The 15,615-nt window shown below is 35.2% G+C and overlaps 1 protein-coding gene across 14 annotated transcripts in view; it reads left to right on the forward strand.

Annotated features, from left to right (window-relative positions):
* RBMS3 (RNA binding motif single stranded interacting protein 3) overlaps positions 1 to 15,615 on the forward strand; it is a 631,961-nt gene that overhangs the window by 131,957 nt on the left and 484,389 nt on the right. For 11 of the 14 annotated variants that reach the window (XM_006905714.3, XM_025039137.1, XM_015597377.2 and 8 more), the window contains one exon: positions 12,452 to 12,624. In XM_006905714.3, coding sequence (XP_006905776.1) covers positions 12,452 to 12,624 — 173 coding nt within the window. The remainder of the gene's footprint in view (positions 1 to 12,451; positions 12,625 to 15,615) is intronic. The other 3 variants (XM_015597384.2, XM_025039115.1, XM_015597374.2) reach the window with 1 other exon arrangement.

Below are 15,615 nucleotides of genomic sequence, written 5' to 3' on the forward strand. Positions count from 1 at the left end.
AAGTTTTTATTGTCTTCCCAGGGTATTCCTAGCTTCTTCTTTACTATTCATACATTTATAACCCTTTCCTTTGTTTCTATCTTCCAAGATGTTAGGCCACTGAATAGCATTTCACTTATGGTCACACCCATTTTGTGATGCAGTGGGGTACTGGAATTGCCTAATACCACTCGTGAATGCTGATTGCTAACTTCTCAGAAATTTGCTGAGCTGGTTGTTGAACTGTTAGTAGGTTAAAAACAGCCAAAAGAAATATTTACATGATAGAAATCAGCAAAGCTATACATTAGGGTTTTTTGGTTTTCTTTTTTCCTCAGAGGCCTGGAATATCAGCACAGCACTAATTCTGAGTTAGTTGTCTGTTTTGATTTCTCATTCCAGTCAATTTGCCTTCTGCTGATTAGAGTAAGCATTGAGGCTTCTTTTGAGGGAAGCGAAGGGATGGTGATTCTTGGAAAAACTATTGGACACTATACTTTAGAAAAAGCTTTTATCTCTCTTTGTAAAGTTATACATATGATTCTCCAAACCAAAGCAGAACAAAAAAAGCAAAATTATTCTCTGGAATACTGGAGACGTAAAGAACTTTAGAATGTATAATTGTATGATTATCCTATTTTTATACAATGATTTATTTGCTAGTTACCCTAGGGCACATATCCTATAACTTGTTAGAAATTAGGGATATAGTTAAACTGAAATAAACAGTTTAAGCAATTGTTTACCCACAAAATTTTCTTGCAGGGCAACAATTTTTAAAAACCTAATTATTTTTAATGTTAGAAGCTATGAAATTTCTATAGTTTATTTTCTGTATATAAAAATAATTTTAGTTAATGTCATGGACATTTTAGTAGTTAGTATGTTATTTAAGTGATAAGCTTTTCCTATTTATCAGTGGAATAAGATATATGTGGCAATAAGACATATCTTATTTTAATGAGTACTTTTACAATTTACAGATATTTTCCTAGAGTTTGTATATTCTAAAAACGAGTTCCCCTGTTAAGCTTATTTTTATCTTAAAAAATGCTCCGGAGGATCTTGTCATCAGTTTATCTGGAGATGATTAGTGTCAGTAGCTAAGACATTAGTAATTGAGCCTAATGTCTCACTGAAGAGTGATTTCTTTATTTATACACTAGAGAATTTTAGTTTGACAAATTTCAATGGGCTTTTAACTTTGTATTATAAAATTTTAAACCAGGCAAACCAGAGTTTGCTAGATTATTCAATGCACAAACCATTATAACTCTTACTCAAAAGAACATTATTGTCATAATAACAATGAGTATTATAAAAATACTTTAGGATTTATGTAATAATAACTAACTTACTGTGTTCCAGATGTTATTATCAGTGCTTTACACATAATCACTCATTTGAAATGTTTAACAGTCTTATAAGGTAGTTATTATCCTCAGTTTTACTGATGAGGAGACTGAGGCAAAAGAGGTTAGGTAATTTGCCCAAAGTTGTAGAGACAATAAGTGGTAAAGCAAGAATTGAACCTGGGTGGTGTGGCTTCAGGGTCTATGCTCTTAGTAATAAGAATAACACTTCTTGAGCTTTTGGAGAGTCTACAACTCAAGGGCAAATACTCTTTGCCAGTCTCCGAAGCCACAATCACTTATTTAAAAAAGACAAGAGTAATATGGAGAAAGAAAAGCAGTATTATGTTATTATTGGGTACAATTCATTCTCTTGATTATGGAGAATATCAGTGGGCAAAAAGAATCTCCAGAAATCATACATCAAAAACTGGAAGTATCTATATGGTTTTGGAAATTCTCTAAGATACAAGACAGATTGACTTAAACTGAACTGAAAAATAGAGTCCTTATAAAGATTTATAATTATGAGAACTAGAAGTCAGAATGTGTAAATATTTCATAAGTTTCTGATTTAAAGATTATAATAAATTTGATTTTGATAATATAAAGTCTCTAACAGTGATTTTATTGTCAGATTTTTTTTGAATTTGAGCATTAATTTATTCTCATAGTTAACATATCAAAACCCTAAACACAATAAATGTTGAAAATATATTCACAGAAAATTATCTGTGCAAGTGCTTCTTCCAATTTTTATAATGAAACAATTACTTTGTATGTCTTAATTGCTGTTGCATTTTTGATCTGTGCTCTAACATTGTCTTTTTTAGTAAATTATTGTGTTTTATAGTCTAAATTCTCAGATTAAGGGTTTCCAAAGCATAGGTTCTGTTCAATTTTAAGTTTGCTACATCAATGAAATATGAATTAATTGTATAATAAAACAACGCAACTATATTATGTCATGCAATATGTTATTATTTATGAATTTTCTGAAATGCCCCACTAGTTCACTGAAAGTATTCTTCTTTTTTGCCTTGGTCCAGTTTAGAGAGAAGTAGGATTGATAGAATAGCATATTACATAGGGATAGCGGTGCTCTTCCTTTGGGATGTGCAGATAAGGTTGAAAATGCAGAGCTTCCTACACTGTCAGGAAGCTCGTCTGCCAAAAACAGGGACATTTATCCTATACCAGCAGTTTATCTCAATTGCTCTCTTTTCTTGTTCTTTAGCAATTTCACACTACAGATGAAATCTTGGTATTGGCTAAAAACAAATAAAATACATCTTGTTCCTCCTACAGATTATATTTTCCTTCCCAGAAATCTTTTTTGATAACTTCCACTTTGGGTCAGGGGAGAAATCAATTGAAATAGAGGTTTATATGCCAAATTCTAGACCCACTGATGAGGGAGAAAAGAATTCAATATGGTCTCTAATGAAAGAAGATTAATTGCATTAAAAAACAACCTGTGGATAGCAGCATAGAAATTGTGACCATTATTTTGCTCATCACATTTAGATGCTTTCTATATGTCGAAAGATGTGGGGAGACAGTGTCTTGTAATTGTAAGAATGATCTATATCAGCGCATGTGCAAAAGAACCTTCTGCGATGACGGGACTATTCTACATCTGCCTGTCCAATACAGCGGTTAATAGCTGTGTGTTTTTGAACACTTAAAATGTGGCTAGTATGATTGAGGAACTGTATTTTTTTTTGTTTTAATTAATTTGAATTAATTATATTTAAATGTAAATAGTTACATGTAACTAGTGGCTACTGCATTAGATTGTATGCATCTAGAGTTAAATCTGGAATTCACTAGAGTGAAGACTGCCTTACTTCAGGTCCTGGATATGGTGCAGAATAGTTGGACAACCTTGGAAAGTCCTTTAAGCTCCCTGGGTCTCACTATTCTCGTCTTCAATATGGGAATACTCATAGTACCTATCTCTAAAAGTTCTAAGATCATTAAATACATCGATGAATAGAAAGCTTTTTGAACAGTGCCTGACATGTAGTATATACTCAATAAACATGAGCCGTTGCTATTCTTGTTAATTATTTTTGTAAACTCTTATAGATTTTAATGATTGAAACCTGAAAAAGGGATGGAAATGAAATAGGTCTAAAGTAATAAACAGAAGGTGCCATGAAATGGGGTAGAATTTTAGGGGATCCTAGTGAAATGTGTGAGATTTAGATAAATAAAAAGTAATTGTAGGATGATCATGTATTCTAACTTGTTTTGGACAGTCTCAATTTATATCTCATGTACTGGTTTGATTATTAATATTTCCTTCTTTTGCTCTCAAAAGTGTCTCGTGAGTGTCTGTAAGATAAATTTTGAAGTCACCCTAGAATATGGGTATAGAAATCTGGCCCAGGCATTCCAGGTGGAGGGAAGAAGACAAAATAAGGTATAGATGCAAATGTGATTATATGTGGTATGAAAGGTGAATGGGCACTGGGAAATAGAAGGAAACAGGATTAAGTATGAGCTAGAGATATATTATAGAGATAGGATGAAAGCTCAAATAAGGAAATTAGATTTGATTGTAATGTTATTTATGCTATTACTGCATTGCTCCTGAGTCAACATAGATTCACTTTCAGAGAAAATAAGTTCTGATTTTTTTTTTCCAACTCTAAGATTCTTAGAAGTAGACAAGCCACTTGTTGCTGACTTTAGTTGGTCCTGAAAGGTTCTGATTTAATTGGACAAAACCATTAAAAAAGCCTCATACCATTTGGTGTTTTGATTGGCTTTCCATTATGCATAGTGCTTTTTGTTACATATGGTTTTTTTTTTTAAGTTTTATTTAGATTACCCATTAGCTACGAGTAACCAAATCAAAAATATTATTGGGTAATATGAAAATTAGTCAACTGAGTGGAAAAATGGCTCATTTTATCTGTTTTCATGACTGAAGAAGAAAATTTTTAATGTGTTCAATTAGTTGCAGTAAAATACTATGTCGACATATCTTATTGTAGTGTTGTTCTTTAAACTACATCTATTGGTCTCCATTCTATTTAGGCCAATGTACATGATAAAACTAGGAGAATTAATTGTTGGCAATATTACTGATTGTAATTTTAGGGAAAAAAAGAGAATATTGGACTGCGAAACATAAAAGAATATAAAAATATTAGGAAAAGAGTAAAAAATACAGATTATGGTGAAGAAATTAAACTAAAATTTAAGTAAACACATTATATAAGATATAGGAATGCGACTCAAGCGTAATTGTTTTATTATGCACAAGGTCTCCTCTTTATTTCTGATTGCATTTTGAACTGAGATGCTGACCATTGGCTATCTCAGAGATCTCCAAGAATAGATGATGGTGACTCGTGCTGAATTACCACTCTTTTTCCAGTGATTCCAGCTCATCATAAAAGCAGATATTTGAGTTGATCTCTAAAGTATTCCTGGGTCAAGGAGAATAAAAGTCCCATACAGGGATTATAGTCACTTTGGATATTTCTGGGGAATTTGAACCGTTACTGTTATAGTGTAGCAGAAATTGTAATCTCCATCTGGGGAACCAATCAAGGCTCATTCTTTTTTTCTGGAGGAACCAATCATTATCAATATTAGAATTATGAGCTGTTTGGGTTATTTTCGAAGTAGAGTTCTGACTGTTTAATAGCATAAGCACATTTTTAAGTGTTTTAATTTTGTTTGTTTTTTCTTAAAGAGATCAAGAGTTGGCCAAATTGAGAGAGGCTGGGGCAAAGATCAGATGTCCTTGACGTTTGGAGAATTGAGCAATCTATATAGAAGTCTATTGACATCATTCATTGCAGCCACTCTTCTCTAGCTTATAAATTTATTAATGAAATTGGCTTATAGGTGCTTAAAAGGAACAATAACTAGTTTACTTATGTTTTCAAGTAGGATGCATTTTAAAATGTCATTTAATATCTAAACTTCTGAATGGAATTCAATGACTTTAGATTAAGTCTATTTGTAAATAGTACAGAGTGGCGTGTAATTATGTAATCGGCTGAAGTTTTCAAAAATTAATATTTAAAGCAAAAGTTAATCTCATCCTAATAGAATTTTAATAAAGCCCTGCTAGTGATTTGTAAATACCTTGGAACTAATTAGCCATTCCATCCACAGTGATTGTTTCATCACTGCTTTTTGGTTCTTGATGCAAATTGCCAACCACAGTTATAATGACATAGTTTTATCTCAAGAATAGAGGCTCCCATGCTTAAGAAAATAGATAACTCACTCTTGTAGCTCCCCCTTAAAGGTAAATTATTCCAAGTAGGACTGAGAGAGCAAAAATTTATTTTAAGGCTTTGCCTCACAATGATGTTACAAATGATAGGAACAAAAAAGTATTGAGTATTGACTCTCTGCCAGGCATTGTGGTAAATATTTTTATGTAATTTATGTACTAAAGCCTCACACCAGTCCTATGAGGTGAGATAATCATAATCTCTCTTTTTCTCAGCTAGAGATTTAAGTGCCCAGTTAGTGGCAAACCAGGATTCTCAGCGGGCAACCTAGAGCTTTCAAGCACCATAGTACCACTGCTGACAGCAGCTATTACCTAGACCAGTTGACAAGGAATGTGCAAATGATTGCCTTCTGTGTGGAACTTTGTCCTTTATTGTTCATTTCCATATCTGAGCTGTGGGTAGGAAAAGAGAAATAGGGCAAGTTTTTACCAAACTCTATTATAAAAGGCAATAATTGAAACAATTGTTTTCTATAGTCATATTCTACATAATGGAAAGGCAATTGCCTAGCATAAAATTGTGAAGTGATAATGTATGTGGCTCATGAAACTGGCTAAAATTGCATTGCTTGCCTTAGATATTAATTTAGCTACATTTGTTATTGCTTGCATGAACAATATTCATAGTCACCCTCATTTGAGGCTATTATAAACACTCCAGTGATTGCCACAGTTCTTGCCATGTCTGCTCACTCATGTCGTTTTGATACCAGAGGAGAGGTCTGCAGAAGCAAGGTTATGTGGAAGTTACACTGTCTGGGAGAGGCATCCAATAGCCTGAAGCAGTATTATCCCCTGAGCACTGGATTATATGTGTACATGCAGGCTAAATAATGTATGACTTAAGACAGGAATGGGGTTTATTTTCATTTTTGGATAGTGAAAGAGTTGGCATGTCGATCCCATGAGAGACTTTATCCAGGGCTTTACCCTTGAATGGGTAAAAGAGTACAAATTCTATTGCACTGAAAATGAATAAAAACAAGTTGGGGAGCCCATCAGCAAAACAGACTGCCGTGTGCTGGAGTTTAAGGCTACTCCAAAACCACCAGACCAACTGCTTCAGGATCCTGCCAGCAACCAGATGCAGGGAATAGAACTGACTGCAGTTTGGCATCAAGGCTCTGTGATTCCCAGCCAAGGGGAATTGCATGCAAAAAATATTTAAAATTCTCTTTGTAAAAGAGTTATGTTTTCAATCAGCGGGAGAATTATGTTTCAGACCTATTCTGTTGCAAACGAAATGTGGCATATTGGCACTGTAGTTACAGAGGGTGGAGGCGTAGAGAGGTGAGGCCATATGTACCTAGGGGTAAGAAGTTGACCTTTGGTTAGATGGTGTGGTTTTCAATGAAATTATTTTTAAGCCATTAGGTTAGTATCATTATTCAATGAAGGGCATTGTGTTGGCCCTTCAAAGAGAGTGGCTGGATCTGTTTTAAAGCTGTGATTCTCAAACAGAGGCAACTCACCTCCTTAGGAGACATTTGACAATATCTGGGGACATTTTTAGTTGCCACAACTTGTGGGGAGAGTAGTACAACCAGCATCTAGTAGAAGACAGGAGTGCTATTAAATATCCTACAATGCACAGGACAGCTCCCACAGCAAAGAATTATCCTTTCCAAAATGTCCACAATGCCAAGGTTGAGGACCCTGGTTAAGAATTATCTGGCTAGTGTGTAAATATTAAGCTCTGCCTTCAGAGAAGGGTTTACCTAATGTAGTTTGATATTGTATAAAAGATCATTTTTAATGACTTATTTTACTCTATTGATCTGTGAACAACATTTACTAGATGCACCAAATAATTTCTGTTCAAACAAACAGGAAAACAAATAAAAACACGTCACATCCCTATCCAATTTATGTAGGGTAAGAAAGGACAATGAACCTCCCTCCAAACCTACACACACAAACCAAACACGCATTTTACAAGACTGTAGGAGGACCTGGTTGATTCACTTTTCAAACTTGAAAAATGAAGCATATTAACAAAGCACACTAAATGAATCAGCTGTTTAAGATGATCTACAAGCCAGTTCATTTTCCTGTTATTAAATAACAAAGCATGAATCTTGACAAATGAACCCACTGGTCTGACATTATTTGAAAAACTCATAGTGTGTTTGCTTCTGATGGTCACTTTCCTTCCGTAATTAAATTTTAAGATTGACTTTATTTAAATGCTGATAGAAAGAGTTTGTTAACCTTTATTTTGACCATATGCTGTTTATCATCATCATTACTCTCTTCTTCCTCCTTATACATATATACACCTTAGCTGCTCCCAGAGCGTCATATTCCAGGATTCAGGGCAAGAAAGCTGATTGTGTTAATTGGTGTCGGTATCATTAAGAGGTGAAGTTCTGTTGTGTTGTGGGGGACTGCAAGTTTCTGGAGTCAGACGCCCTTTATTCAAATTGGGGCTCCAGCCTTGTGACCTTGAGAGGGTCATTAGCCCTTTTGGTGCCTCAGATCTCATTTGTAAACTGAGAATGATATAATTTGCCTCATTAAGCTGTTAAGAAGATAATGTATAAAGTGCTTAGCAAGGACACAATAAACGTTCCCTATAATTATTAGTATCGTTATCTTAAGAATAACATCTCCCAAAATTGATGCCAAGTTATTTTACTCAGTTTTATAAAGAGGATAGTGGTACTGACTCACTGACTTAGCAGCCCCTACGTGTGGTTTAGAGAGCATAGCCCCATCCTCCAAACCCTACCTGACCCTCCCATAATGCCACCATGAATAAACATCTAAGGAAAATCTGTGTACTTGCCAAACATATGCAGCTTCAAGAGAGGACCTCTATTTTCCTTCCTTTGATCAGAGTGCCATCCCAAGCTCCTCTTCTGAAAATTTGCCATTTCTACTGGTTCTAACCAACTGACACTGCAAATTCACAGCGACTCCTTGCCCGGTTACATGTGCGTTCAGTAGTTTCAGACCATTAATCCTCACTACTCACTACTCACTACTAACAGGATTTAAAAAGTGTGACTTTGAACAATATTGCAAAGTCAATTTTATCTGCAGGAAAAAATATATATTTTTACTAATATTTTAAAATTTCTTTCTCAGTGCCACAGCATGATTTGCAAGCTAGTCAATAATAAAATTCCAAATTCATCTAAAGACAGAGTTGACAAAGGAATCAGACACTTTTAACCATTTTTAATCAAGAAAGTGGCTGCTGTGACCCCTTAACCCCTAAAGATTATTGATACTCCTTTTTTCTTTTTTTTTCTTTTTTTCCTGAGATGCTGTAATTTGGTCATTTGTCTTTGGCAGCAAGAGCATATAAAATCTCTTTTGCTTTCACAAATTAATTCATTTAAGCTTGTGCATTTGTCAGACATTCCGGGAACCTTCTGCTAATGTTCTGTTGATTAAAGGATGTGTATTTTGAAAATGGGTGTAGAAGAAGGAATTTATAATTTTTAAAACCAAAGAATGATTTACGATACAAACTGATACCTGAATCATTCAGTTTATCATCAATAGATACATGAAATGTTAAAGATTAGCAGGAGTGTTGGCCTTGAGTCTTAAAATCTGTGGGTTAATTGGTTCAATAACACTGAGAAAATCTGCCTCACTTCAGCAGAATTTCTAAAACTTACGAACCAAGAATAGGACATAGAAAACTACTTTTGATTGTGTATTTTTTTCAAAGGGCTTTTGAAACACATCTTTTCCCCCACAACAGTCTGGTGCTTCCGATCCTATTTATAAATTACATGCATTGTTTGCATGCATACAAGTTCCCTCTACTCATCCCAGCTTTGATTTGCTTTTGATTGTTTTAATTTTTTTTCCCTCAGTGAATACATTGAGCCCTTTGGAGGGCACATTTATTATTTTAGGCACCATGCAATTTACTAAATGGTGTTCCAGTTATGGAAATGCTCCCAAAGACCCCTGGGGGGAAACAAAAGAATTAAGTAAACACATATTGATCATCCTGTGGTTGATGCTTTCTTATTTGATCAGCCAAGGGCTCAGTCTGAACTGGTCCATCTGATCTGTGATACATAAAGCTGGAGACATTTTTCTGGCTCTCATGTGATTTAAAAGACTAGGCAGTGAGAACAACTGCTTTAAACAAAACCTCATTTTAAAAGAAGCCTGAGTACAGAATGGAATTCAAAGAATTTAGAGGGAGGGAAGGTGAAAGTGGTAAAAAAAAAAAAAAAAGGCCTGGGAAATTAAAGAGAATAAAACACATGAGAATTAAAAGATAAATTCCATCTGTCCCATTGTGAGACACAGAGAGGACATTACTTCAGCCAGGGTGTGTGGAACACCTACTAAGTGCAGGGCTTGTAAAGAGGTAGAGCTTAAGTGTTACGGGCTGTCCCAGGAGCGAAACAGAATTCTTAAGTCAAGAGGGAATAGTTTTTCATGCCAGCCAATAAACTTTATGCAGATATTAAATTCCAAGAGGCAATGGATATATGCCATTTTATTCAAATATTAGGAACGGAAAGTATTCTCCTGTATAATTCATTTTAAAATTCTACATTAAAGATGTTGGTAACAAATTAAGTAATTCTAAAAAAATGGTTGAAAAACCGTTTACTTCAAAGTAGTGAGTTGGAGGCGTTAGGTTTTGCTCCTGTCATTTCTGCTCTGCCACTTCCCCATTCCTTAAACAAACTGCCTCCTACACCCTTGACTGGTTTGTGTTTGTATTTGACTAGTCTCTTATTCTTCCCACACTCCACCACCCCCAGCTAATAAGAGTAAAGCATGAGGAAAAGGAGGCCAGATAGGAAGCTTTGAAGTCCTTGATGCAGGAAGTGGTTCAGACCCTGGCCAAGGGAAACAGTGGGAATTCAGAGGAAAGAATGATTCTAGAAACCTCTCTGAGATTTTGGTGGCTGGCTGTATTTCGAGATATAGGATTAGGGAACAGATGAAGCTAACACCAAGGTTTCTAGAATGGAGACTGAAAGAATGACAGCAACACAGAAAGAAATGGAGTAATAGTGATAGGTGGCTGGTATGGAAAATTGGGAGATGAGAGAGCAGGTATAACGGGTTGCCTTCAACTAGCTGCATCCAAGAGGCATTGTCTTGTAGTCAGTTGGAAATATAGGCAGGCAAATCTGAAACCCTGGAAAGACATGTAAAACAGACTATTACAGCAAGAAACAAGGCCGAATACTGCTAAAACTTGGCCTCTGCTAAAACTTGGCCTCTTGTCTCTATGGTCTAAATGCTGTGTTTATTTTTATTGTACGTGATGTAGCCTAAGTATTTATTAAACACCTATTTGTTATTTGATAAGTACATACTTCCCACTCGTGACAAAATGGCTAATGAGTTTTCAGGTTAGAACTCAGCCCCAAATTTTCCCGCTGGAATCCTGATGATTGTGTTCATTTTGCCTTTAGGAAACTTTCTGGGTTATGGTTGAGAATATCTGGTAGAGTTTTATAGACTAATAGCAACACATATATGAAACACTATTATTATTATTATTATTATTAATAATAATTACATTTTTGTTATTGCTAACATTTATTGTGTGCTTACTAATTTCCAGGAACCATTTTGTTTGTATTAGCTCATTGAGTTTTGGTAAAAACCCTGTAACATAGGAGAATTCCATTTTTCATCTTCCTCATATTAATGAGGATGTTGAGTCTCCGAGAGGTTAAGACACCATCCAAAGGTCACACAGTCAATAAGAGGCAGCAGGGACTCATACTCAGTCAGTAGATTTTAGAACTTTTGAAGATATGCCTATATGAGAAAAATAAAGCATAATGAGTTATATGCCTACTAATTTTGGCATGTATAATTATAAAGACTTCACATTGTACATTCTAAGTCACTAAGGGTCATTTTATCATTTCTACTTTGTCAGAAAATAGTGTGACAGATTAGAGCAGTGCTTCTCTACTGGGAGAAATTTCTTCCCCGAGGGGGCATTTGGTAGTGTGTGAAAACACTTTTGGTTGTCACAACTGGGGAATGGGTACTACTGGAATCTGGTGGGTATAGGATGCTGCCACCATCATACAGTCAACAGGACAGCCCTCACAACAAAGAATTATTGTCCAAGGTGTCAACAGTGCCTAGATTGAGACCCTGTATTAGAGTAATTTAAAGAGAATCTTGATTTCAGGGAGAGAATGATGACTCAGTCTTTCTAACAAAGGTTATGCACCATGGAGAAGCAGACTTGGGGATGGGAGAAAGAGATAAGATAGATTCATTCATTTGTTTATTCATAGAATCACTATTGATAGAGTTATTTCTGTGTATCAGGAATTGTGCTGGAGAATAATGATGAGCAAATTGCTTTAGAGAAAAGGAGAGAACAAGGAGTAGAAGCAAAACAGAGATGCTCAGCTGTTAAAAGTGAGCGGGGGCAGAATTTGCTGCCAAAAATGAACTGCATGTTTTTTTTTTTTCCTTTTATCTTTCTTTTTTCTTTTCTTTTCTTTCTTTTCTTTTCTTTCCTCTTCTTTCGTTCGTTCATTCATTCTTTTTTTTTTTTTTTTTTTGTCAAAGAGGGAGATGACATTATACTTTATAGCTCTAAGGAAAATCACAGTGGACAAACTCAGAAGCCATAGGCTACTGTAAGGAGCACCTAAGAATTTCTTTTTACCCTATTTATGCCTATCTTACACTGATCCAAATGAAGGGCCAGGGTTGTGGTAAGGGGAGCATATGATGTTCTCGGAAGTAAAAAGAATAATGATATAAGGATGTGTGTTCATGTGTGGATTGGAGAGACCGAGATGCTTGCATAGCTATCGAGGTACTATGCTGGCCTGAGAATAGGTGCTGACTTTGTTTTTCCAGTAACAGCCTTTTCTGTTTCCAGCAGTCCTATGCACCAGCTCCCCACCCCATGGCTCCTCCCAGCCCCAGCACAAACAGCAGCAGCAACAACAGCAGCAACAACAGCAGCGGGGAACAGTTGAGTAAAACCAACCTGTACATCCGAGGCCTTCCACCAGGCACCACTGACCAGGACCTAATCAAGCTGTGCCAACCGTAAGTGCCTTCTGCTCTCTGCACGGTTTCTAACCCGCACGCTCGCCCACGTGAGCTCAGTCCACGCAGGCCTTGTTTGGGTTTGTACCCAATATACCCATTCATTGGTGTCTCGAATTTGAGATCTAAGTCCAGCTTACTTTAGAGAATGAAATTTGTTTACTTTATGCTATAGAAGTAAAGGTTCTTGATCAGATACACATGAGAGTTCTGACTGATATGCATGTATTGAACAGAAAGATAATGAGCAAGCATTGAATTGGGCCCTCAAACCTTGCGGCTGGTGGCATCAGTGATGAATCTCATGGAGGGGAAAAAGCTGCTTTTTTTTTTTTTTGAGAAGTGTTTATGGAGGGACTCTCAGAAATTCAGAAGTGGTAGATTTCAGGGTGGTTACCTCCTGTGTTACACAAATTTTCTGGCCAGTTTTTGGTAAATGTCAGTTCAGTGGAGTCCAGGTCATTTGATAATTATAAGGCAAATTCTTGAGTTTCTTTGAAAACATCTACTTCCAAGTCCAGTGAAGCTATTTTCCACCAAGGCCAAGGACTGCACTCACTAAGTAGTTTTATATTTTCTAGGAAGTATGGTAATGATTAAATGCCTTTCCAAAATGTTTTCATTATTCTATTATCTACCAACACCGATGTTATTAACTCTCGTATTTCTGTGAAAATAAATTAAACAGATTTAAGTTTACCCTCCAAATAAAATTAATAATGGATAATTAATTAAGAATCATAGACCCATATTTTTAGATTGTTGTCTGATGATTTTCAAAGTAATATCAGTACAGCTATTTTGTCATTTGATTGTGTCTTAGCTGGTTATTTTTTAATTGGGGAAAACTAGTACTCAATTTTCCTTTTTCTCTTTCACAATGCCTTTATGAGGAGTTTGAGAAGATATTTGTTTTGTAAATTTCCCAACCTCTAAAATATTGGAAGAGAAAAACAAAGCAGAACAGTATTTATTTGCTTTTGTTCTGGTTTAAATTTGGGGACAAATATCAAAACAATAGGAAGTGGTAGATAAACCAAAACAAAAATACATAACTATATAATCAGTTGAGAAAGTAATATGTGGATTAGGGTGGGGACACTTGGAAAAATATTTATTTAGAAGCAGTTTTTTTTGTTTTATTTTTTTTGTTTTTAAATAAAATGTACAAGGGCTAAGACATTTGAATGTATGTTAGCTTTTGATCTATACTTTGTTGAGGTTGAGAATTGGAAGGTAAATCAATTATTTTTTTGTTGTTGCTGTTGGAAAAATCTAAACCATTTTGAGAAGTAAGGTCTTTGAAAATGTGAAAGATTGCAGACTTTACGTTAGAAGCTTCAGATGAAGTAGCTCATGTAATGGAATCTGATGTGAAAAAGAAGGGTAGCTATTAACTTTGATTCACATATGAATCTCATTCATAAAAAAATATTGGTTGATGTTAAGGAAAGATTATTTTCCTTTCCTCTCTACGACTCAAAGCACTTGTTGAAACACAAATTTCTGGACCCAGGAGATTATGAAACACTAGGTCTGGGGTGGAGCTCAAGAATATGCATATCTAGCAGGCTCTCTGGTGTTGTTGGTGCTGCTGTTTTTTGGGGGGATGTATTTCCCTCTACAATAATATGAAGATCACTGACTCTAATGCATAAAGTTTCACTTAATATATGAAGTTCATTGAGGCGGACTCCTGTGTAGGACAATCTGCTCATCCACTGTGTGATCTTGAGGCAGGTCATTGACTCTCCTTGAGTCTAAGTTTCCTCTTAAAAAAAGAGTGAGTTGAAGTTGACTATTTCTAGAGTTCCCCATATGTAGTATCAGTGGTGTGCTGTAGCTAGCTGCCTCTGATAGTACACTAGAGCCAATTGTTAAATATTCAGGAATTCTGTGAATGATTTGTTACAGATTCAGTAAATTGAAATCAGCCATGGTGGGAGTAGGAATAAGCAAGCCCTACAAATTAGGGTTTTACAAATTTTTGTTTGTTTGTTTGTTTGGATTGCTGGTTTATGAACATACCACTGATATAACATTATATATACTATGAATTTCTGTATTAGTGTCCATTTCTGCAAAGAACTGTGCCAGAAACTTATAAATGGATAGTGTTATCTAAAAGCCTGTATTGGTATTTTTAATCCAGGAAAGAGATTTAGTGACATAGAAACATTACATTTGAGAAAAGAAATTTTGTTAACATTTTCTATGTGCATTAGAGAAATTTAAAGAATATAGCTGAGCACTAAGAGATCCGGGTTGGGTGTCTGTCTGTGTCATCAGCTGGGTAGCGGCTTTAGACAAACGATTTGTCCCCTCTTAACTTTGATTTTCTCCATATATACAATAATGTTTTTGAACTGAACTCAAGTTTAAACATTTTTCACTCTAAAATTCTGACATTTCATTGAGGCCTTCATTAACTAGCAGTAAAACCGGCTCTGGGCCACTTTTTGTATTTTTCACCAATCCCATTTAGCACTGATGCCAGGGCCACAGCCTGAACTGATTCACCTGCATAAGTATTACTGGATGGCTGGAGGTGCCTTTGGTAAAATGACCAACGTAGGTCGTTTGTAAAATCCGGTTTCCAATCTTATAATGTTGATCTCTTACATTGCTCATTCCTATTTTAAACTAGCAGTCTTTTAAAGATGCTAATTATTTTGCATTCTGATTATGTATCCAATACTTTAAAATAATTTCACCTTTAAAACAGATAAGATTTGTAGGTTTAAATGAATTTGTCATGAGAATAAATTTTCCATGTTTATTCCTATAAAATTATAAGTATTTTAGAGTTAATATTTCCTTTTAATATAGAAAATACAATATTTGCTAATATCCATAGAAATGAAATGATAGAAAAGAGAGATATACAAAAAAGGGCATAGATAAATCAAATTATCTGGTATTAGAATGCAATACCCATATTAATAGTAATGAACAGCAAGAAAATGATATTAAAGAAAAGAAATTCAATTA

This window comes from Pteropus alecto, unplaced genomic scaffold, assembly GCF_000325575.1.
Source record: "Pteropus alecto unplaced genomic scaffold, ASM32557v1 scaffold10, whole genome shotgun sequence".
In the NCBI taxonomy this organism is placed as follows: Eukaryota; Metazoa; Chordata; class Mammalia; order Chiroptera; family Pteropodidae; genus Pteropus; species Pteropus alecto.